The sequence below is a fragment of the Hippopotamus amphibius genome, chromosome 1 (assembly GCF_030028045.1).
Source record: "Hippopotamus amphibius kiboko isolate mHipAmp2 chromosome 1, mHipAmp2.hap2, whole genome shotgun sequence".
NCBI lineage: Eukaryota > Metazoa > Chordata > Mammalia > Artiodactyla > Hippopotamidae > Hippopotamus > Hippopotamus amphibius.
Genome location: NC_080186.1, coordinates 28,406,995 through 28,432,235, shown reverse-complemented (window position 1 = coordinate 28,432,235; position 25,241 = coordinate 28,406,995). Strand labels below are relative to the sequence as shown.

General features: G+C 40.8%; 1 protein-coding gene across 2 annotated transcripts in view; it reads right to left on the bottom strand.

Moving 5' to 3' along the window:
* The window catches only part of AGO4 (argonaute RISC component 4), a 35,648-nt gene extending 33,968 nt beyond the window's left edge, over positions 1-1,680 (bottom strand). The window contains exon 1 of one of the 2 annotated variants that reach the window (XM_057705072.1): positions 1,345-1,680. In XM_057705072.1, coding sequence (XP_057561055.1) covers positions 1,345-1,363 — 19 coding nt within the window. In that variant the 5' untranslated portion in view covers positions 1,364-1,680. The remainder of the gene's footprint in view (positions 1-1,344) is intronic. The other variant, XM_057705080.1, reaches the window with a different exon arrangement.
* Between the last annotated feature and the right edge of the window lie 23,561 nt (positions 1,681-25,241).

Below are 25,241 nucleotides of genomic sequence, written 5' to 3'. Positions count from 1 at the left end.
TGTGACAAAGCCAATTTACTTTTTAAAGGCATATGAAATTTGACTATGAAGTCCTGTAAAAAATACTCTAGGGACTTCCTTGGAAGTCCAGTGGTTAAGACCACCTTCCAATGCAGGGGGTGCCCGTTCCATCTCTGGTTGGGGAGCTAAGATCCCACATGCCTCTCAGCCAAAAACCAAAACATAAAACAGAAACAATATTGTAACAAATTCAATAAAGATTTCAAAAAAAATACTCTAAGTAGCAAATGAAAGTGGAGTTGAATCATTCAGCTACGTAAACAAGTTTTAAGTAAACAAACCTGCAAAGTTTCCAAACTCAAATGGGAGACTGAGTTTATGCACTAAACAAATGAAATGCTCTACAACTAAGTCTACTATGTAGATAAGGTATGATATTAAAGTTAGCACAGCCCCTAAACCCTGCCCTACTCAGCCAAGACATTAGAAACTCGGTGGCGTTCTACGTGGGAGCACCAGACTCCAATCTGCAGGGCATTTGTTACAACCTGGAATGGTTCTTCTGGTTTGGGCAGAGTCAGAGAGACAACCAGAGGCCATTCATAACGGCAAGAAGGTAGTTTCCAAAGCACTTTCTCCTTCACTTGATCCTCACAACTACTTCTAACCCAATTAGAAGATACTCCGGGCATTAAAGCCTTGCTGCAGCCTCTGGCTGATAACTCGCCTGTCACTGAGGCGCCAGGACAGACCACTCTCGGTCTGTTTGCACAGACTGACAGGTAGGCAGAGGCATAGGACCATACTCCCGGAAACTTCGGGGCCTTTGAGAAAGGGTGGACACTTTGCTCCTTGGCCTTCGGGGCTAATGACAAGTGTTTAGGGGAAGTTCTCCTTCTTCCTTATCTGAGGGCCCTGGACTGTCTGCCAGTGCAAAGAAAAACAGGCGTGCGGCCCCAAGCCAAGAACACCCCTGCTAGTAGACGGTGGAGTCTTTTCTGGTCCGGTCCAGGCCAGGCCTCCGCTGCGCACCTGGCACAGACCGTCCCTTCCGAAGCCCAAACTGGCCTCGCCTCCACCCTGGAGCACAGACCACCTCCCGGAGGTTGGGTCAGGTCTCCCCTCTACCTGGGGACGCGGGTCACCTTCCCGGGCCTCCCTCCCTTAGACCCCGAGAACTGGCTCATCTCTCCAGGCTGGGGCGCGGAACCCGCCCCCGAGGCCCGGGTCAGCTCCCTCCGCCTTGTGCAGTGGGGCGCGGGTCCCCTTCCCCAGGCCTGACGGCCCAGCCCAGGTACGCACAAGCCGATGGGGACCACGGGGCGCGGCCCGCCCACCCGTCCCCTGGTCCGGTCCCCGTCCCGGCCCGAGCGCGCTCCTCACCGGGTCCCAGCGCCTCCATGGCGGCGGCGGGGGCCGCCTCGCCCGGGTCCCCGGCGCCTCCCGCTCCGGGCCCCGCCGCCGCCGCCGCCGCCGCCGCGTAACGCTTGATCTCCGGAATATTGGCGTTGGGGGGGCGCCGCGGAGACGCCGGCGCTGGGCAAGGGGCGGCGGCGGCGCCCGGCCCGGGGACAGGGACCCGGCTCCCGCGGCTCTTCCGGCCTCAGCTACAACAAAAACAATCCCCGCCGCCGCCGCCAGCGGGAGCGGGAGCCAGCGCGCGCGCCCGCCGGGCGGGGAGGGGGCGCGGGGCGCGGGGCGCGCGCGGCCTGGGGTCCCGGCTCGCGGAGAGGGCGTGCGCGGCCCGGGCGCCGGGTCCACCCTGCCCAGCTTGGGGCAGGGGCGGGGTGGGGCGGGGTGGGGCGGGGTGGGCGCGCGCGCCCGGAGGGGGCAGAGCCCCGAGAAAGTGTCGGGGGCGCGCCCGCCCGCCCGCACTGCCCTGCGGCCCAGGGCAGCCTTCCCCAGCGAAGGGCAGTGGGGGGCCTACGTGCTATCCTCCCAGTGCCTCCCAACACACAGCGCCCGGAGAAAGATCGGGATTCCAGACCCTGCTGATCGGACACAGCTCTCCACTTGTGCGGGTGGAAAGTGTCCTGAGATTCACGTCGGACACCTCTCCTCCTTCCTCCCACCTCAGACCATTTCTTTCTCCTCTGTCTCCTCTTTCGCTGCTGTCCTAGGACTGAGAACACCGGGGTCACCACGGACGCAGCATATTCCTCCATTTCTTCATCCAAGTCTGTACACCCAGGTGTCCTTCCCGACCCAAGCAGCAGAAGCACCAGGGGAATGGACTATGATGAAAGATGCATTCTCTCGCTGACTATGACCTCTGCTCAGCAAGTCACCAATCGCTTCAAAAGAGAAAAGTTTTGTTTTCTTGGATGACTTCACCATAGCAGCCAAGAGCCAAAGTAGCAACACCCCACTCCAAGGTGGTGTGCTCAGCCCAGTAGACCCAGCATCCTTGGGGCTTTTAGTCGGGACTTTGAGTTGGAGAATATAGGCCAAGAAGCAGTTTCTAGTCTTCAGAATAAGGGAGCTCTCTGCCCATCAGTTAAAAAGGTACAATGTGTATATGTTGTACTCCTTTGCTAGAGTTACCATTACAGAATATCACAGATTGAGTGGTTTAAACAACAGAACTTAATTTTATTAGTTATGGAGGCTAAACATCCAAGATCAAGGATTGGTTTCTTCTGAGATCTCTCTCTTTTGCTTGTAGATGGGGTCTTCTCCCTATGTTTTTGCATGGTTTTTCCTCTGTATGGGACACGTGTGTCCAAATGTCCTCTTCTTATAAGGACACCAGTCATACCTTACAGCCCTTACACCAGCCCACCTTACAGACGTCATTTTAATTTAATTACTTCTCTACAGACTCTCTCTCCAAATACAGTGAATTCTGAAGCAAGGGGGCTTAGGATTTCAAGGTGTAAAATTTTGAGGGGACACAATTCAGTCCATAACATGTATAGTGAGATAGTCATTTGAGCACCTACAGTGCGCAGCCATAGAGCCAAGAAATTTTCATATGATAAAAATGATTTTTAAAAATTTGAGGGGCACACCGTGGCCAGGCACTGTGTTATGGGCTTCACATCTCATTTAATCTTCACAACCACCTATAAAGTAGATATTATTAAGAAAGGTATTTGTATAGATGAGGAAACTGAACCTCAGGGAAGCTAAGAAAGTCAGGCTCTGTATTGCATGATACAGCTGAGAAGCATGGAAAAATTGGACTTCTAAATCCTGCATTCTAGTCCTGGCTGATACCATCCCTGGCTGGCTATAGAACTGAGACTTGTAATCGAGTAACTGGACTCTAGTCTACTGATACCATACTCCAAGTTCTTTCCATAGTGCCGTGCTGATTCTCTGTTAAGCCAGATATTAACTGGAAACAATGATAGGGGACAGAAAGCTTGAAGGGGAGGAAGTATTCACTAAATGAACAGACTGGTTGACTCTCCTTAAGAGAGTAAGGAAAACCAGCTAAAGGTCAAGTTTTGAGTAAAGCCTAGTAGCCACCTCCCTTTTCCACCCGAGGCTAGATTCTTCCCATTCACGCAGTGCTGGTGGCTTCCAGCCTGGTTTGAGGCTGACTTTTCGCCTCTCACTTCCTAACAAATTTCCCCCCATATTCTATTTGGTACACTGAGCAGAGACCATAGCTTATATCCTGTACTGGAAATAGCCTCAGAAACCTGAGTATGAAATGTATTTAGGCCATAGGGCTGCAACACCTCAATCCCTCAGTCTCACACCCCTGCATTCTTGACCTCTCTGATGATCTACATTCTTCCAAAACTCACTACCACTCAGGCACTCACTGCCCCCTTTCTGACTGAACCCTTCTGACTGAACTCTCCCAAACCAAAGTTCTGTAGTCAGTAAACTCCCCTAAACCTCAGTCTGTTCAACAAGCCCTCCCTTTACTTCCTGCTGTAGCTGAGAAGCAGCTGTGCCTCAGAATACCACTTCCCCTTCAGCTCTCTCTGATGGTGCCTGCCTATTCTCTCACAAGACATCTACAAGACAGGGTGGGGGTTGGGTGGGGAATTGGCAATCTATTTGCCTCCTGTGGCACCAAACCTTGAATTCTCATTCTCTTGTTAAAACTGCTTGCCCTCTGGTCAGACTACCACAGGGCCTCCCTTGGCAATGTAAGTAACTCAGCTCCTTAGGTCTCATTTCTGGCCTGGCTCCCATTACATTATAAATCCTTGAGAGGAGGGCCTATGCCCTATTCAGGAATTCGGGTTTGTGTTTCTGTTGCCTAACATGTTACTTGGCACCAAATGCCTGCTCAGGGAAATGTATGGAACCAATGAATGAATGAGCAAGTAATGTATAAACCGTGGGAACTAGAAATGGTCCAGTGGAAGGTCCTAGGTAGAAGACTCTGGATGAACTCCCAGCTTCTCCAGAGTGCAGACTTTCCAATCAGGTGGTCCTGGGTTTAAATCCCAGTTCCACAACATATCAGCTCTAGGGCTTCCCTGGTGGTGCCGTGGTTAAGAATCTGCCTGCCAATGCAGGGGACATGGGTTCAAGCCCTGGTCCAGGAAGATCCCATATGCCAGATAGCAACTAAGCCCGTGCGCGACAACTACTGAGCCCACGCACTGCAACTACTGAAGCCTGAGAGCCTAGAGCCTATGCTCCGCAACAAGAGAAGCCACTGCGATGAGAAGCCTGTGAACCACAATGAAGAGTAGCCCCGGCTCTCTGCAACTATAGAACGCCTGCATGCAGCAATGAAGACCCAATACAGCCAATAAATAAAATAAAATTTAAAAATTAAAAAAACATACTAGCTCTAAGAACCTGGGAGAAATCCTTTCACTTACTGCTCAAGGATGTTGTGAGGAGGAAGTTAAACCATATATGTGCATGTTCCTGTGTGGCTAGCACAGAAAAAGCGCCCAATAGTAACTAATTCTCCTCCCTTCCCTCCTTTCTCTCAGCTAAAAGCTGCTCCCCTGCTGCTTGAGAGACAGTGAACTCATGATCTCGGCTCAGAACAAGAGAAGGAAGCAGAGTTGTCAGGACCAAGTTGAGCTGTCAGGACACATCATTTGTCTGAGCCACCTGAGGACAGGGACTTAGCACGCTCATCTGAGGGTGAGAGCCAGAACACACTCGGTTGAGGTTTATGAATGTAACTGGACTTTTTGAATGTGTTGATGCTCCCCTGAGAGCAGATGGTGCCGGGGGGAGCCTTGCTCCTGGACCTTGTGCCAGATGGCAGGGCTGCAGCCACCCATGCTGCTTGTGACACTCCAACCCTTGTCTGGGCTACTGGTCTCTGCTGGTGTTGTGACTCCACAGCCTCTTCTCATATACTCTTTCTACAAGTCTGGAGCTTAGAAGTTGAGGAGGAATTTCTTTGTCATTGATCAATTGCACTAGGGGCTTTCACTCTTCTTTAGCTGGGTTCTTTATTCAAACAAAAATCTCAAGTGTGAGCTGAAGTGGGGCCACTCTGTCTGAGGGAAGAGACCTGCATTGCACACTACTGAACTAGACTAGCTTGCCAAAAGACACCGCCTGACATCCCAATGGAATTTCTGCCCACCTGCTCCTACTCCATCAGCAGCCTTGCTCTTTTGCATTTTTAAAAATTGAGATATGTCACATACCATAAAATTCATCATTTTAAAGTGTAAAATTCAGTGGCTTTTAGTGTATTCACAAGGTTGTGCAATCATCACCACCATCTAATTCCAGTACGTTTTCATCACCCCAGGAGGAAACCCTATATCCTTTAACAGTCACTCCGCCCAGTCCCTGGCAGTCAATAATTTTCCTTCTGTCTTTATGGATTTGCCTATTCTGGACATTTCATATCAACAGAATCATACAATAAGTGGTCTTTTGTATCTAGTTTCTTTCACTTAACATAGTGTTTTCAAGGTTTATCCATGTTGTAGCATGTATCAATACTTCATTGTTTTTTTTAAGATTTATTTTATTATTTATTTAATTTATTTATTTTTGGCTGCTTGGATCTTCGTTGCTGCGCAGACTTTCTCTAGTTGTGGTGAGCGGGGGCTACTCTTCATTGCAGTGCACCTGCTTCTCATTTCAGTGGCTTCTCTTGTTGTGGAGCTCAGGCTCTAAGGCTCGCAGGCTTCAGTAATTGCAGTGAGTGGGCTCAGTAGTTGTGGCGCACGGGCTTAGTTGCTCCACAGCATGTGGGATCTTGCTGACCCAGGGATCGAACCCGTGTCCCCTGCATTGGCAGGCGGATTCTTAATGACTGTGCCACCAGGGAAGTTGCAATACTGCATTGCTTTTTATGATGAATGATGTTCCATTGTATGTATATACCATGTTTTGTTTATCCACTCATCAGTTCATGGATATTTGGGTTGTTTCCACTTTTTGAGTATAATAATGCTGCTATGAACATTCATGTACAGGTTTTTGTGTGGATATAAGTTTTCAATTGTTTTGGGTATATACCTAGGAGGGGAATTGCTGGGTTATACTGTAACTCTATGTTTAACTTTTTGAGGAGCTGTTTTCCACAGCAGCTACCTATTTTACATTCCCATCAGCAATGTATGAGGGTTCTTCACATTCTCGCCAACACTTATTTTCAGATTTAAAAAAATTATAGCTATCCTCGTGGGTATGAAGTGGCATCATTGTGGATTTGGTTTGCATTTCCCTAAGGACTAATGATGCTGAACATCCACTTAGATGCCTATTTATCACTTGTATGTCTTTGGAGAAATGTCTGTTCAAATCCTCTGCCCTTTTAAAAACTGTGTTATCTTTTTCATTTTTGAGTTGTGGGAGTCCTTTATACATTATAGATATTAAGTCCCTTATAAGATACATGATTTGTAAGACTTTTTTTCTCATATTGTGGGATGTCATTTCACTTTCTTTATGGTGTCCTTTGAAACACAAAAGTTTTTAATTTAGAAGTCCAGTTTTTCTTTGATTACTTGTGCTATTTTGACATCATATCTAAGAAACCCAATCCAAGGTCATGAAGATTTACTTCTCAGTTGTCTTGTTAAGAGTTTTATAGTTTTAGCTCTTATGTTTAGGTTTTTGATCTATTTTGAGTTAACTCATATATATGATGTGAGGTAGAGATTCAAATTCATTCCTTTGCATGTGGATACCCAGTTGTCCAGCACCATTTATTGAAGACCATTCTTTCCCCTAATGAATGGTCTAGCACCCTTGTCAAAATTACTTGACGGACTGTAAATGCAAGGGTTTATTTCCAGACTCTCAATTCTATTCCATCAATCTTATGTCTAGTGTTATGCTACTATCACACTGTATTGATTGTAGCTTTGTAGTAAGTTTTGAAATCACGAAGTGTAAGTCCTCCAACTTTGTCCTTTTTCACGATTGTTTTGGCTGTTCTGGGTCTCTTGCATTTCTGTATGAATTTTAGGATCAGCTAGTCCATTTATGCAAAAAAAAGGCAATTGACTTAAAAAAGTTTATTTATTTGTCAACATCAAGTCTCAGTTGCAGGATGTGGGATCTTCATTGCAGCATGCAGGATTTTTTGCTTCAGCATGCGGGCTGTTGAGCACTTGGGCTCAGTAGTTGCAGTACGCAGGCTCTCTAGTTGTGGCACACGGGCTCTGGAGCATGCAGGCTTAGTTGCCCCTCAGCATGTGGGATCTTAGTTCCCCGACCGGGATCGAACCCATGTCCCCTGCACTGGGAGGCAGATTCTTAACCACTGGACAGCCACGGAAGTCCTGGCAGTTGACTTTTGTTAGGGATTGCATTTAATCTGTAAATCAATCTGAGGAGTATTGCCATCTTAACGATACTGAGTATCCCAATCCATGAATACAGGATATCTTCCCATTAATTTAGGTCTTTTTAAATTTCTTTCAACAATGTTTTGTAGTTTTCAGGTTATAAATCTTACATTTCTTTGGTTAGATTCATTCCTAAGCATTTTATTTTGGGGGATGCTATTGTAAATGGAATTGTTTTCTTAGTTTCATTTTTCGATTTTCCATTGCTCACATATACAAATACAACTGATTTATTATATTAATCTCATGTTCACAACTTTACTGAATTTATTCACCACCTCTAATAGTTTTGTGTGTGTATGTATTTTTTACTGTTTTCTATATGTAAGATCATGCTATCTGCAAATAGAGATTGGTTTTACTTCTTCTTTTCCAATACACATACTTTTTCTTTTGTATTCTTGCTTAATTGCCCTGGCTAGAACCTCCAGTACAATATTGAATAGAAGTGACCCTCTTGTTGTATTTTGCAGGCAGCTTTCTACATTCATGATCTACATGCCAGGAACAGAGAGACTTGGCAACTATATTTGATTTTGCCATCTCTATTAATGAGATGACATAGTTAGCAAGGAGGGCAATGCATGAGGCTTTAACAAACAAATCAATTAATATGTCTGCATTTACATTCAGCCTTTATTTCTACTACACTTTTTAATAAGGGTGATTGACTTTTATTTCTCTTCTTCAAGATGAAGTAAAGAGAATGAATTAGGGAATGAGATAAACCTGGACTCGAATTTCAATTCTATATTGTAATTCTCAAGATTCAATTCTGTAGAACATGTGACATTGAGTAAGTCACCTTACTTCTCTGCAACTCAGCTTTCTTCATCTGTAAAATGGGTGCTTCATAAGGTTATTGAGAAAATCAAAGAAGGTAACGAGTAGAAAGCACCTGACACAGTGACTGGCACTTAGGATGGGCTCAAAAAATGCCCATTCCTGATAGCTTCCTCCACAAGAGGACAGACAGCAGTATCAAGCAGTATCAGCAGTATTTCATCTTGTGGAACTGAAAACCACAGCCACAGAAAGATAGAGAAAATGAAAAAGCAGAGGACCTTGTACCAGATGAAGGGACAGGATAAAGCCCCAGAAAAACAACTAAATGAAGAGGAGATAGGCACCCTTACAGAAAAAGAATTCAGAATAATGATAGTGAAGATGATCCAGGACTTTGAAAAAAGACTGGATGCGAAGATAGAAAAGTTTACCAAAGACCTAGAAGAATTAAAGAGCAAACAAACAGAGATATGCAACACAATCACTGAAATGAACAATACACTAGAAGGAACCAATAGCAGATTAACTGAGGCAGAAGGGCGAATAAGTGATCTGGAAGACAGAATGGTGATCATCACTGATGTGGAAAAGAATAAAGAAAAAAGAATGAAAAGAACTGAAGACAGACTAAGATACCTCTGGAACAATGTTAAACGCACCAACATTCGCATTATAGGGGTCCCAGAAGGAGACGAGAGAGAGAAAGGACCTGAGAAAACATTGGAAGAGATTATAGTTGAAAACTTCCCTAACATGGGAAAGGAAATAGCTACCCAAGTCCAGGAAGCGCAAGAGTTCCAGGCAGGATAAATCCAAGGAGAAACACGCCAAGACATATATTAGTCAAATTGACAAAAATTAAAGACAGAGAAATGTTATTAAAAGCAACAAGGGAAAAACGACAAATAACATACAAGGGAACTCCCATAAGGTTAACAGCTGATTTCTCAGCAGAAACTCTGCAAGCCAGAAGGGAGTGGCATGATATATTTCAAGTGATGAAAGGGAAGAACCTACAACCAAGAATACTCTACCCAGCAAGGATCTCATTTAGATTTGATGGAGAAATCAAAAGCTTTACAGATAAGCAACAGCTAAGAGAATTCAGCACCACCAAACCAGCCCTACAACAAATGCTAAAGGAACTTCTCTAAGCAGGAAACATAAGAGAAGAAAAGGACCTACAAAAACAAAAGCAAAACAATTAAGAACATGGTAATAGAAACATACATATCGACAATTACCTTGAATGTAAATGGACTAAATGCACCAACCAGAAGACACAGACTGGCTGAATGGATGCAAAAACAAGACCCATATATATGCTGTCTACAAGAGACCCACTTCAGACCTAGGGACACATACAGACTGAAAGTGAGGGGATGGAAAAAGATATTCCATGCAAATGGAAATCAAAAGAAAGCTGGAGTAGCGATACTCATATCAGATAAAATAGACTTTAAAATAAAAAATGTTACAAGAGACAAGAAAGGACATTACATAAAGATCAAGGGATCCATCCAAGAAGAGGAGATAACAATTATAAATATATATGCACCCAATATAGGAACACCTCAATACATAAGGCAAATGCTAACAACTATGAAAGAGGAAATGCAAGGAAGAAATAGAGACACAGGTGTAGAGAACAAACACATGGACACCAAGTGGGGAAAGCAGGGAAGGAAGGGGGGGAATGAATTGGGAGCTTGGGATACCAAATTGTACACTCTAAATATATGCTGTTTATTGTCTGTTAACTGTATCTCAATAAAAGTTCTTAAAAAAAAAAAGCCCATTCCCAGGACTTCCCTGGTGGCACAGTGGTTAAGAATCTGCCTGCCAATGCGGTGGACACAGGTACAATCCCTGGTCCAGGAAGATTCCACATGCCGCAGAGCATCTAAGCCCGTGTGCCACAACTACTGAGCCTGTGCTCTACAGCCTGAAAGCCACAACTACTGAAGCCTGCATGCCTAGAGCCCATGCTCTGCAACAAGAGAAGCCACCGCAATAAGAAGCCTGGCATGGCAACTAAGAGTAACCCCCGCTCGCTGCAACTAGAGAAAGCCTGCCCACAGCAACGAAGACCCAATGCAGCCAATAAATAAACCAATAAATAAAGAAATAAATTTATAAACAAAAATGAACAAAAAATAAAAAAATTAAAAATTAAAAAAAAGCCCATTCCCTTTGATTTCCTCCACAGCCCGGAACAAGCTGCCTTCATTTGTAGGTTGGAGAAAATAACTAATTTCTAAAAGACTTTTTCTAATACCCAGAGTGGTCCAAAGAAGGAAGGGTTCTCAGGAGTGTGCTCCAGGGTCTGGGGGTGTTCAAGCATGTTTGAGATGATGAAAAGATAAGAGTCTATTAAGTTATGTGAAAATATTTATTGACTTACGTGTTATTCAGTTTTCTCAATAACTATTTATTGAGTATTTGCCATGTACCAGCCCCTGTGCTATGTCATGGGAATACAAGGGTGAGCCAGAGAAGCAGGGTTCCTGTCCTCATGGAGCCTACAGTTTTGAAGTGATACTCACAATGAAAAGAAAACAAACCAAAACAAAACAATAGATAATTACAAATTATGATGAGCATTGTAGAATAAATAAACAAAATGAGATTGAGTACCTAGGGGAGGCAATTTTAGAAAAAGTAGGAAGGGATACCCTTTCTGATACAGTGACATTTGAACTGAGAACTAGTGGTGGTTTTAAAACATGGCCAGAAATTCTTTGACATTTCACCCATTAAGAGATGGGTCTATGTCCGCTTTCTTTGAATATAAGTGGGCTTGTGACCACTTTGACCGGCAGAGAACTGCAGAATTGATGACATGTGACGTCCACGGCGAAGTCATAAAAGGTCATGCAGTTTTTACCTTGCTTGCTGGAGCCCTCTCTCTGGGAGCCTGAAGCTGCCCTATAAGACCTTGACTACCCTGAGGCCACCATATTGAAGAGGCTATGTGTATGTGCTCCAGGAGACTGTCCCAGCTAAGACCGGCTTTCCAGCTATTCCTGCTAAAATGCCAGACACGTGAGTAAAATACCTCCAGATGATTCCAACCAGCAGCCGTTTGAGCCACCTCCAACTACTTGAGTCTTGCTAGCTGAGATTCCAGGCATTGCAGAGCAGAAACAAACCATTTCCACTATTATTTTCTGAATTCCTGACCCACAGAATCTATGAGCATAATAAAATGGTTGTTTACTTTTTTAATTGATATACAATGGACATAGAACATTATATTACTTTCAGGTGTACAACATGATTTAATATCTGTCTATGTTGCAAAACTGTTACCACAGTAAGTCTAGTTAACATGTCACCAGTTACAATTTTTTTTCTTGTGATGATAAGTTTTAAGATTTACTCTCTTAGCAGCTTTAAAATACACAATTGAGTATTATTAACTATAATCACCATGCTGTACATTACATCCCCAGGACTTATTTATTTTATAATTGGAAGTTTGTACCTTTTATATACATATTTTTAAATTTTAATTTAATTTTAATTTTTAGCACACTGTGCAGCTTGTGGAATCTTAGTTCCCCGACCAGGGATTGAACCCATGCCCCCTGCAGTGGAAGCACAGAGTGCTAACCACTGGACCATCAGGGAATTCCCAGAAGTTTGTACCTTTTAACACCTTTCACCCATTGTGCCCACTCCCAACCCCTCCTTCTAGCAAACACCAATTTGTTCTCTGTATCAATGACTTTGGTTTTTGTTTGTTTGTTTGTTTTTAGATTTCACATATAAGTGAGATCATATGGTGTTTGTTTTTCTCTGACTTATTTCACTTAGCATAATGCTCTCAAAGTTCCAGCAATGAGCTGAATAATATTCCATTGTATGTATGTATGTATCTATCTATATGTATGTATACATTGTGTGTGTTTATATATATATATATATATATATATATATATATCACATTTTCATTATCCATTCATCCATCGATGGACACTTAATTTGCTTCCATGTCTTGGCTACTGCAAATAATGCTGCAATGACTATGGGGGAGTGAATATATCTTTTTAAATGTTTTTGTCTCCATGGATAAATACCCAGAAGTGGAGTGGAATTGCTGGATCATATGGTATTTCTGTGTTTAATTTTTTGAGGAACCTTTATATTTGTTTTCCATAGTGGCTGTACCAATTTATATACCCACCAACCATGCACAAGGATTCTCTTTTCTCCACATCCTTGCCAGAACTTGTTATGAAATAGTTGTTTCTTTTATTTGTTTATTTGTTTATTTATTTATTTATTTATTTGGCTGTGTTGGGTCTTTTTTGCTGTACACAGGCTTTATTTATTTGCGGTGAGCGGGGGCTACTCTTCGTTGTGGTGCGTGGGCTCCTCATTGCCATGGCTTCTCTTGTTGCAGACCACGGGCTCTAGGCGCATGGGCTTCAGTAGTTGCAACACATGGGCTCAATAGTTGTGGCTCACAGGCTCTACAGTGCAAGCTCAATAGTTGTGGCACACAGCTTAGTGCTCCGCGGCATGTGGGATCTTCCTGGAGTAGGGATCAAACCCGTGTCCCCTGCATTGGCAGGTGGATTCTTAACCACTGTGCCACCTAGGAAGCCCCGAAATTGTTGTTTCTCTATACCACTAATTTTGGGGGTTATTTGATACCCAGAAATTGATAACCATAACCATGCTATTATTATTACTATCTTTCTGTAATGTGATAAAAAGTATCTACCAGAAACCAAAGGCAAACATTTTACTTATAGTGGAAGTTCCCCATAAGGGGATGCCCACACTATGACCCCCATGAAGGCAATTATCCAGAGCAAGATAAGCATGTAAATATTATATACAGATGTATTCTATTAAATTAAATAATTTATATTAAATACAGGTGTATCCTATTAAGTTGAACATGTTACTGTAATATGCATAAGCTGTGCTACCCATGCAAGGAATGGGTATAAAGAGTAACTGAGAAAGTATTTGGGCAGCTGCTTAGTTTCCATGAAACCCACCTCATATAAACGATTAAGACATTGTTCCCTGACATAGAAATGTCAGGACATTTCTATGGGACCAAGGGAGGTCAGCTGTAGAATCTCTTCCATGATGTCTGCTGAATGAAGCAACTCTGAGTAAACAATTTGTTTAGATAATACATTCATGTGTCTGTTAATTGAGAGTCTATGCCCCAAATTACCTCTTACAAGAAAAATGGCAAATCACAAACCTCACTAAAATAAAAAACAAGAAAAGCATGCCAATTATCATCTCTGCTATTCAACATCATATTGGAGTACTTAACTTTTACTGAGAGACTAGAAAAAGAGATGGAAAAAAGATACAAGCATTATTTGAAGATGAAAGATACTGCCTAGAAAATCTAAGTGGACCACCTGAAAAAAATTATTAGAATGAATAAGAGAGTTAATAAAATATTATATATAAAATTACTGTAGAGAAATCAATAGCTTTCCTATAGACTAGTGATAACTTGTTAGAATATGTCATGGAAAAGAATCAATTCACAATTGCTGCAAAACCTATAAAGAACCAAGAAATAAACTTAGAAAGAAATGTGAAAGTCCTAGATGAATAAAATTATGAAGTTTTACTCTAAGATATAAAAGAAGACCCAAATAGAGACATATGGGAGACTGCTTATTTTAAAGATGTCATTTCTACTCGAATTAATCTATTTTTTAAAATGAAATTTGGCAGGTTGACAAAAAAGAAATGGAAGAGTAGCCAAAAGTCTTGACCAAGTAGGAGGAGGGACTTTACCCTATCAGATACCAAAATGTGCTATGAAGCTATAGTTATTAAAATAGAATATTATTGGCCCAAGACTAGGTGAACATTAAAAAAAAAAACCAACCAGAATAGAGGGATAGAAGGTCCAAGACCAGGTATGTCCTCTTTCTCCATCTCTCTCTCTCTCTGTCTCTCATCTATCTAACTATATCTATAGGAATTTAGTACGTGAAAAAGATGGCATTTCAAATTAGAGGGCAAATTAATTTCTATAACAAATGTTGTTGGGACAACTGGCTATCCATTTGGGAAAAATATGTTCCAACCATTCATCACTCCATACACAAAGATAAATTCCAGTTTGATTAAAATAAACTATAAAAACAAAGTAATAGTGGAAAATATAGAATACTTCCAAATTTGGGGGGGGGGAGGTTGGAAAGGCATTCTTATGAAGACATAAAATTTAGAAATCAGAAAGAAAAATACTGATAGATTCAATTACATGAAAAATTAAAACTTCTCACAAAAACCACCATAAAATTAATTTTAAAGAGTTCCTGGGACTTCCCTGGTGGTACAGTTGTTAAGAACCTGCCTGCCAATGCAGGGGACAGGGGTTTGATCCCTGGTCTGGGAAAATCCCACATGCCATGAAGCAACTAAGCCCGTGATCCACAACTACTGAAGCCCACGTGCCTAGAGCCCATGCTCCACAGCAAGAGAAGCCAAAACAATGAAAAACCCACACACCGCAAGGAAGAGTAGCCCCCACTGTCCACAACTGGAGAAAGCCCACGCGCAGCAACAAAGACCCAATACAGCCAATTAGGAAATAAACACATATTTTAAAAAAATAAAGAAAGCCATGAGGCTGGATGAGATCACTAAAGGAGTTGTAGATGGAGAAGAGAAGAGGTCCTGGGATTGGTAGGGTCCTGGGCACTGTAACATGTAAAGGTTAAGGAAATGAGGAAGACCCTGCAAAGGAGATTGAGAAGGAATGGCCGAAGAGATTGGAGGAAAAGAAGAATGTGTGAAATCCCAGAAACTAAAGGAAGCAAGTGTTATATCAGTCTTTTCATTTTGTTTCTTTTAGTTTCCTTCATTTATTTTGGAGGCTTTTCTTAAATGTCTGGTGGTCATATTTTGTCCATTCACATTGAAGTGCCGGGTATTAAGAGGTTGGTTTGAATTCTGTATCCGTGTATGGGTTTTGTAATTTGGTGGCTTTTTTAGTAGAAGTTAAACTCTAAGTCATTTCTCTAAGGCTGTTCAGTTTCTCCAGAGAAAAATTCCTCATTTTCAAGCCTAGGAGGGAATAGCCTAGTCACCAAATAAGGAGATTATGGGGTGGGGGGGGGGGAGTGAGAGTGGATAGAGAAGTGTGTGGCCTCTTCGTTCAGTATGTAGACTTCCAGTGACTCTCCGTTTTTCTAGTAAAGCACCTCTCTGTTTCAACTGCCCCACAGAGTTAACCTCCAGATTCCTGCCAGGGGAGAATAGGAGTCATCTGACAGGTGCAAGATGGTAGAAGGGACCTGAAGGCTAATGGATCCTTACAGAGACTTTTATTCAATCCTCTTGTCTTGAACCCAGTCTTCTCCCTGGGTCTTTCTTCCTGGGTTTCTGGGTCCTCTAGTACTTGAGCTTAGCTGGAGTTCTGTGGCAGGAAATGGCTTGCTTCTCATTAGCACCACCTCTGTAGACACTTGGTATGCAGCTGTCTCAGCCCTGATAATTTTTCCACTTGGCTTTCCACCTTCTCATCCTCTCATGTCTCCTCTCCCACTCTCTTTATCCTTATGTGTTTATTTTGGTCTTATTACCTTACTTTCATTTTTGTGGGTCTCCAAGAAAGAGAAGAGATAAACACGTGTGTTCATTTTTCCTTCTCAACAACAATATTTTGAGGTCATCAAATGTATAGCAATTTTCTAGGGTCTGGGATCAGAATTTCAAGAGAGATGTGAGTTCTTCCCTGGAGAAGCCACATTCTTTGAATTCTTGGTGCCTCTGGTCTTCCAGAGTATCTCTTGTTTTGTTTTTCCCAGAGGCTAGAACTGGGCAGAAGTATTTCTGCCTGGTCAGTACATCTATTTTCCAGTTACCTGACTGTGGAGGCATTTCCTGCTTGCCAAGGAGCCAACTCAGGTTGACTCCTCCCTTTTGTCCATCCTTCTCTGTCCACGATATCCACACAGGAGGAATCTATATGCACAACTCTACTAAAGTCCAGAAAGTGATGGTAAGTTTTGAAAGGGAATCTCCAAGTTATATGGGAAGATATTTGGAAACTTTGGGCTGAGAGAATGTATATGGAGTGGGTGGGGGTGATTTAGGCCATAAATTTTATTTTATATCATTATCCACACATCCTGGTGTTTCTGAATATGCCAAAGTTAATGCTAAAGATCATTGGAAACATTTCTATAATGCTTGTTATGAGTAGTCAGTACTATTCTGTGTTGATCTATTAACTTATAAAATAAATCATTGTGTATTAACTACATAATCCTCAACAACCCTATGAGGGAGGTACTACCATTATCTCCAGTTTACCACTAATGAAACTAAAGCACACAGGAGTTAAATACAAGGTTAAGGTAGAGGGAACCGAATCTAGGCATTCAAACCCCAGAGCTCAGATGCTTAACCACTAGCTTCTGCTGCTTCTCTTCTTAGGGCTAGACCATGTTTTGCTTTCTTTAACTCATTAGATGAAACTTTTAGGATATCAAGTCTCAGAAACAAATCAAAGTTTTTCCATGCCATTTATTTATTATTATATTTAATACGCAGACCACATCTTGATGGTGCCCTTGCTGATTCTAGCCTTCTGTTTTAATTAGGATTCTCCTACCATCTGAATAATCCTGGCCCCCAGAAGTGGGTATTGCTTCCCTATATCTGAAGTCAGTGAGGACATAGATGTCTGCAACCTTACAACAGAGTCTCTGAGTACTTAAGCCCTTGGTCTGGGTTGCAGTTCCAACAAGAAGGAGAGGTCATTCTGATCATTTCCATTATTTCCCCAGGGGCAGAGTTTGTGAGCTCACACTAAAATTCAATTACAATTCCTTTTTTTCTGGTTTGAAATATAGAAGGAAAAATCTTTTCTTCACCTATTTACGGATGCATCCATTGGGGGAGGAGGAAGGATGAGCAGGAACACAGCAGGCTCAACCAAGGAGACCTCAGTCATTTTGCAAAAGCTGGGAGCAGGGCAGCAGGGTGGAAAGAGATCTCCTGAGGGACAGAAAACCAAGCATGAAGCTAAATCTCTAGTAACCCCCAAATCTAGCATCTATATTGTAAAGTACAAAGAGATCTCCCATGTTTCAGAAATCTGGGAACTGGCTTAGAGCATAAAGAGTTTACTAGAATATTGTTGATGCTCAGAGTCCAAATCTTGCTGAAGGGAAAGCACTGATCCACCCTCAAAACATTTGAAACCAGTAGTGAACTGAATCTAACTAGAGTTGCAACAAAGCTGAGACCCAGCTCAATTATAGGTTAGATTGACAGACTCCCCCCACACTAGTGACCTGACCAAAATTCGCCCTTTTAAATTTGTGTTGGTTTCTATAGTCCTTTTACACAAAGACATATAATTAAAAATTATGAGGTACACAATTAAGCAAAAAAAAAAAAAAAAAAAAGACCTATGGTCAAGAATGGAAATAGTTCTAGAAGCAGATGAAGTGATAGCTCAGATTTTAAATGATCAGACAAGGACTTTAAAATAGTTATGATAAATATGTAAATGTTCTAGTGGAAAGGTGGATAAAATGCATGAACAGATGCAGAATTTTACTAGAGGTGTAAACGATGAAAAAAGAACCAAATGGAAGTGCTAGAAATGAAAAATAAGAAAAGAAATGAAGATTTTTTTTTTGATGAGCTTAACAGCTGACTGAACACAACAGAGGAAAGAATCAGATTTTTGAAGACAGGTCAGTATATATATAATAATAAATTATCCAAACTAAAATACAAAGAGGAAAAAAAGAAGAGCAAAAAGTATGGAACAGAGTGCCCAAGAACTGAGACAAAATTAAATGTTCTAACATGTGTAATTGGAGTCACAGACAAGGAGGGGAGAGAAAGTCAACAACAACAACAAAAGTATTTGGGGAGATAATAGTTGAGATTTTTTTTTTTTTAAAAAAAAGAAAGATAAAACGTACAGATCCAGGACTTCCCTGGTGGCACAGTGGATAAGAATCCGCCTGCCAATGCAGGGGACATGGGTCCCATCCCTGGTCTGGGAAGATCCCACATGCTGTGGAGCAACTAAGCCCATGTGCCACAACTACTGAGCCTGCACTCTAGAGCCCGTGTGCCATAACTATTGAGCACATGGCACAACTACTGAAGCCCACACACCTAGAGCCCATGCTCCACAAGAGAAGCCGCCGCAATGAGAAGCCCACGCATCTCAATGAAGAGTATCCCCCACTCTCCGCAACTAGAGAAAGCCCATGCACAGCAACACAGCAGATAAATAAAATAAATCAAATAAATTAAAAAAAAACAAAAAAAAAGTACAGATCCAACTTAGCAAATCCTAAGCAGGTAAATACACATAAAACCACACCTACGGACGTTCCTGGTAGTGCAGTGGTTAAGAATCCACCTGCCAATGCAGGGGACATGGGTTCCATCCCTGGTCGGGGAAGATCCTACATGCAACAGAGCAACTAAGCCTGTGCACCACAACGACTGAGCCTGTGCACCACAACTACTGAAGCCCACATGCTCTAGGGCCCGAGTGCCACAACTACTGAGCCCACATGCCACAACTACTGAAGCCTGCATGCCAGAGCCTGTGCTCCACAACAAGAGAAGCCATCACAATCAGAAGCCAGTGCACCACAACAAAGAGTAGCCCCTGCTCACCGCAACGAGAGAAAGCCCATGTGCAGCTACGAAGACCCAATGCAGCCAGTAAGTAAGTACGTAAATAAATAGATAGATAAATTTATATATATATATATTTATATATATGTATATATATACAAGAAATGAAAGCCAGAAGACAATGGGTGACATCTTTAAAGCACTAGAAACAAAAACCAAAAATATCCTTCAAAAATGAAGATGAAATAAAAACATTTGCAGGTAAATGAAGCTGAGATAATTTGTTTCAGTCAGACCTGCATTATAAAAAATGCTAAAAGAAGTTCTAGAAGCTGATGGGAAATAAATACCAGATAAAAATTCAGATCCGCAGGAAAAAATGAAAAGTAACAGAAGTGGTAAGTATCTGGATAAATATAGAAGACCTTTTCAAAAATTAGACATTATTTTATTTATATATACTTTATTTTAAAAAAATTTTTATTAAGACAATTTTTATAGCAGTTTTAGAGTCACAGCAAAATTGAAGTGTGGGTACAGAGATTTCCTATGTACCCCTGCTCTCATACGTGCATAGCCTCCCCCCTTATCACCATCCCCTCCAGAGTGATACATTTGTCACAATTGATGGACCTACATCGTTATTGCCCAGAGCCCATAGTTTAAAGTTCACTCTTGCTATTGTACATTCTATGGGTTTGGACAAATATATTCATCATTATAGTATCATGCAGAGTGTTTTCACTGCCTTAAAAGCATAATATTTTGGGGATTCATCTGTGTTGTTGTATATATCAGTATTTCTTTCCTTTAAAAAAAAACTATTTGTTTTTATTTGTTTATCTAGTTATTTATTGGCTGCATTGGGTCTTCGTTGCTGCACACAGGCTTTCTATAGTTGCAGCAAGCGGGGGCTACTCTTTATTGTGGTGCATGGGCTTCTCATTGCGGTGGCTTCTCTTGTTGTGGAGCACAGGCTCTAGGCACGTGCGCTTCAGGGTCGGAGCACGCAGCCTTAATAGTTGTGACTCGTGGGCTCTAGAGCACAGGCTCAGTACTTGTGGTGCATGGCCTTAGTTGCTCTGCCGCATGTGGGATTTTCCAGGAGCAGGGCTCCAACCTGTGTCCTCTGTATTGGCAGGCAGATTCTTAACCACTGCGCCACCCAGGAAGTCCTGGTATTTCTTTCCTTTTTATTGCTAGGTACATTGTATGACTATACCATATGAATATAACATAGTTTATTTAGCCATTCCCCTGTTGATGGATACATGAGCTATTTCCAGTTTTGGTTGTTATAAATAACGCTTCCCTGGACATTCTTCTGCAAGTCTCGTGTAGACATGTGCTATTCTTTCTCTTGGGTCAATGCCTAAGAGTAGAATCTCTAAGTAATTTTTTTTAAAGAAACTACCTGGCTTTTTTTCCAAAGTGGTTGTGCCGTTTTATATTCTCATCAACGTCTGAGAGTTCCAATTGCTTCATGTGCTCACCAACATTTGTTGTTGTCAGTCTTTTTTTACTTTTTGCCATTTGGACGGATACATTGCGGTAGTTCATTGTGGTTTTAATTTGCACTTCCCTGGTCAATTATCAATATTTTGAACTTTTTCATGTGATTATTGACAATTAATATATCTACCTTTGTAAAGTTTATTTTAAATATTTGCCTAGTTTTAAACCTTTTGGGGGGGGCATTATCATTACTGATTTGTGTTCTTTATACATTCTGAATTCAAGTCCTTTGTCATATGTATGTTAAATACATTTGAGAAATATTTTTTGCTGGTCTCTGACTTGCCTAATTCATTTTTTGATAGGTGTCTCTTGAGCAGAGTTTTAAATTTTGATGAAGTGTAATTTTCAAAATTTTCCCTTGTTAACTATTCCTTTCTGTGATCTAAGAAGGTGACTAGGTTTGTTTTGTTTTTGTCTTTGATGTTTAAAGAAGGGAAAAAAACGTCTCCGCTGCTTTCTTCCAGAGGAGCCTGAATTAGTTTTTTCTTCTATCTAAAGCAGAGATCCTTTACCTTTTATTGTGTGTGCTGTGGATTCCTTTGACACTCTGGTAAAGCCTATGAACCTTTTCTCAGAAAGTTTTAAACACCTTGATTTTAATATGTCTTGGTGTCCTTTCTTCATGTTACTTGTGCTTGGAATACGTTAAGGCTTTTACGTCTGTGAGCTTATATATACCATATTTATATATAAAATGTATATGTGTATATAATGTGTATATAATATATTGTGGGATTTATAAATATGTAACAAGGATTCAAAGGGCAGAGGTGGGTAAATGAAATTATACTATTGTAAGATTTCTTACGTTATTCATAAAAGAGTACAATATCATTTTAAGGTAGAATGTGGTAAGTTAAAAATGCATATTAAAAGAAGTTCTGTATAGCTAACAGTAGAAGAAATAAATGGGATAATAAACTCACCCAAGAGAAAGCAGGAAATGAGGAAAAAATGAGACCAAGAGAAAACAAATACCAAGATGACAGACTTAAACCCGAGCACATTAATAATTATATTAAATGTAAACAGATCAAGCACTCCAATTAAAAAAATTTTCCACACTGGAAAAAAAAAAAATAACAAGCAGGAAATTCCCTGGTTGTCCAGTGGTTAGGACTGCACGGTCTCACTGCAGAGAGCCCAGATTCAATCCCTGGTTGGAACTAAGGTCCCACAAGCCACGTCATATGGCAAAAAAAAACCAACCAAAACAAACAAATAAAAAAACCAACCAAAACAAACAAATAAAAAAAACAACCAGACAACAAAAACCAAGCAATGATTTCTAAATAAAGGAGATTTAAGAAGGGTATTTGCATTTGTTCATCTTTTTCTCTTAATTCAAACATGCAGCTATCTTGTAAGAAATGGCAGAGAGGTTGTGGCCTTGATTAATGGTCATAATGTATGTGTATGTCTCATTTGTTTCCACATGGAGAAAAAATTATAGCATCGCTGTGCCAGATATTTTATTTGGTGATTTAGTCAAGTGTTACTGGTAGTATCTGGACTTATTGATCAAATACATATCCTTATATTTGGAACTTATATCTAACAGCCTCTTAAAAACTTGGCATTTCTAACAGAGTTGACATCTGACTTTTAATAAGTTATCAAGATTATGCATCTGTAAATACAGAAAAGAAACATTCTGGAGCCGTAGAAAGAGCATTGGACTTGGAGTTAGAGGGACTAGATTCAAATCCTAGCTATGCTGTTAATTAACTATATGATCCTAGATAATAAACCCTCTTTCCTTCTCTGGGTCTTAGTTTCCATCTATAAAAATAGGGATAATAATAATATAGGCCTTGGGACTTCCCTGGCAGTCCAATGGTTAAGACTCTGCGCTTCCAATGCAGAGGGCTTGGGTTTGATTCCCTGGTAAGGAAACTAAGATCCCACATGCCGGGTGGTGCAGCCAAAATATGTACATACATACATACATAAATAATAAAAATTTTTAAAAAATACAGGCCTTGTAGGTTTGTTGTGTTGATTAAACAATGTATAGGAAGGGTCTAGTCTTGTGCCTGGCACATCAGTTCCTTCTAAAAAATAATAGTTGAATCTGATGTCACAGTATTTGGAAAGCTAGTGGTAACTCAAAGGAGAGAAAGCGTTAATATCACAAAGAGATTATTAAGACTAGAAACTCTTTGAAAGCAGACATCTTTGTTTCTTTATCATCTCTGTACTTTGAATAAGACTAAGTACTCCTCTTAGCAAAAGTTAGCTTATTGGAAATGATCTTGTCAAGCAAGAAGAGCAAGAGAATTGTAGCAAACTATAGCCCAAATTTTGCTTCTAATATTTGGTGACAGGCAAGAGGTTAAGCCCTTGCCTTAGGCTTAGACTAGTCTTTCTGCAGCCATTCCATCATTCCACTTTATGGTTTAATGGTGGTGAAAGTAGTTAGCATTTTTTAATGCCTACCACATGCTGATTAATGAGTTAGGAGTCTTAACATATACCATCTCATTTTTGTTGTTGTTGTTGTTGTTGTTTTTCTTTAAGAACTTTTATTGAGATACAATTGACATACAATACACTACATATATTTAAAGTGTACCATTTGATATTTTTTTCTCATTAGTAATGTGTATATGGCAATTCCAATCTCCCAATTCATTCCACCCCAACCACCCCCCACCCCCTTTCCCCCCTTGGTGTCCATGTGTTTGTTCTCTACATCTGTGTCTCTATTTCTGCCTTGCAAACTGGTTGATTTGTATCATTTTTCTAGATTCCGCATATATGTGTTAATATACGATATTTGTTTTTCTCTTTCTGACTCACTTTACTCTGTATGACAGTCTCTAGGTCCATCCATGTCTCTACAAATGTCTCATTTGGGAAAAATTGAACCTAAGAAAAAAGAAGTGACTTCCCCACAGTTACAGGGCTGATAAGTGTCAGAGCCAGCCTGTGAACAAAGAAAACTCTCTCTGATGCCAGTGTCTGGGCTGGTTCCACGGCATCAGGCAGCACCTCTGGCTCTTGCCTCACCTGGGCTATGACCGCACCAATGTCCTCACTGGTGTTCCTGTCTCCAGTGTTTCTCTTCCCAACCCATTCTCCAGATGGCAGCAAGCTGAACTTCCTAAAACATGGCATTGTCTACCTTGACTCAACATTGTTTGGCTTCTTTGTGGTACTGTGGGTCCAAATTGTTTGTTGGGCATTTAATGGTGGCAAGAGTCAATTTGCTGTGTGACCTTAGGCAAATCATCTTCTGTTACAAGCTGCTCCAAGCCAACTTGCTCATTTATGAGCCATATTATATTAACAAACATTTATTTACTAATTATGTAGTGGTGTTTTGGATTGTTGTTATTGCAGGGGTGAGAGGCAGGTATCAGTAGCCTCCAACAGTGGGAGATGGGCTACATGTTCTTTCTCTAAACCTTACTTCCAAGTGGTGTAAGCAATGCAAGCAAGTCGCAGACTGAAATCTACCACATGCTCAAAATATTTATTAACAAGCAGGCAAAACCAGTCATACAACTTATAAGCACAGTGAAGTCCCAGCTCTTGATCCTTTTAGACATTTTTCCAAGTACCTTGCATGAAAGGTTAACTTTAAGTAAATAAGACAATATTCTATCAGGAGGATTGATCTAGCCTGCTAGTCAGAATCAGGTGACAAAATCTTCCATTAATGGGGAGAAAAAGATCGAATCGTTTCCTAGCCCATAATATCATTCTAAAGAACCTAGTTGCTGGGCTTACTAGATTCTTATATGTCGGTCAAGCAATGGTGAAGGTGCCTATGTAATACAATGCTTCTAGCTAAATGACATATTTTGACACCATTTATTTCACCCATGAAAAAACATATCTAACATCTAACCCTATTTAACAGCCTTCTAATGCTGATTGAAGATAAACATAGTTGAAGTTCTTATAAACTGCCACTGGAATGTGGACTATTGATTAGAATTTCTCAGATACTAACTAATCACTCTTAGAGTATATATTTCTTATTAGGGTACTTCAAATGTTAACTAATAGCCTCCAAGCTTTACACTAAAACTAGTTAACACACACATATATAAAACTTTCTAGTCTGAAATATTTAAACATATATTGACATATAATATATCATATATTTTATATTCTATATTATAATATTTAATATATGTAAATTACAGACAACATAGCACCTTCTCTGGGGTTTAGTCTGATTATGTGAGAAGACAGGATGAGCTAACTTCTAAAATTTCTTCCATGATTCTATAAGTGAATTTTAATGCAGTTAGAAGGATCTGGGTTAGAATCATGGAGAAACTTACTGATAGCTTTCATCAAACATAAAAACCTCTTCTCTAAAACACTTTCATATTTTCCTCAAAGGATTTATTTTTCTAAATAAATCTCCTTAGCCCCAACCACATCTGTCATCCTCTAACCCCCTTTTTAAAAATAAACATTTTTGAGGTATAATTGACATTAACATTATATAGTTTCGGGTATACAACATAATGATTTGGTATTTGTAAACACTGCAAAATAATCACCACAATGACTCTAGTTAACATTTGTCACCACACATAGTTACAATTTTTTTTCTTGTGATGAGAACCTTTAAGATCTATGCTCTTA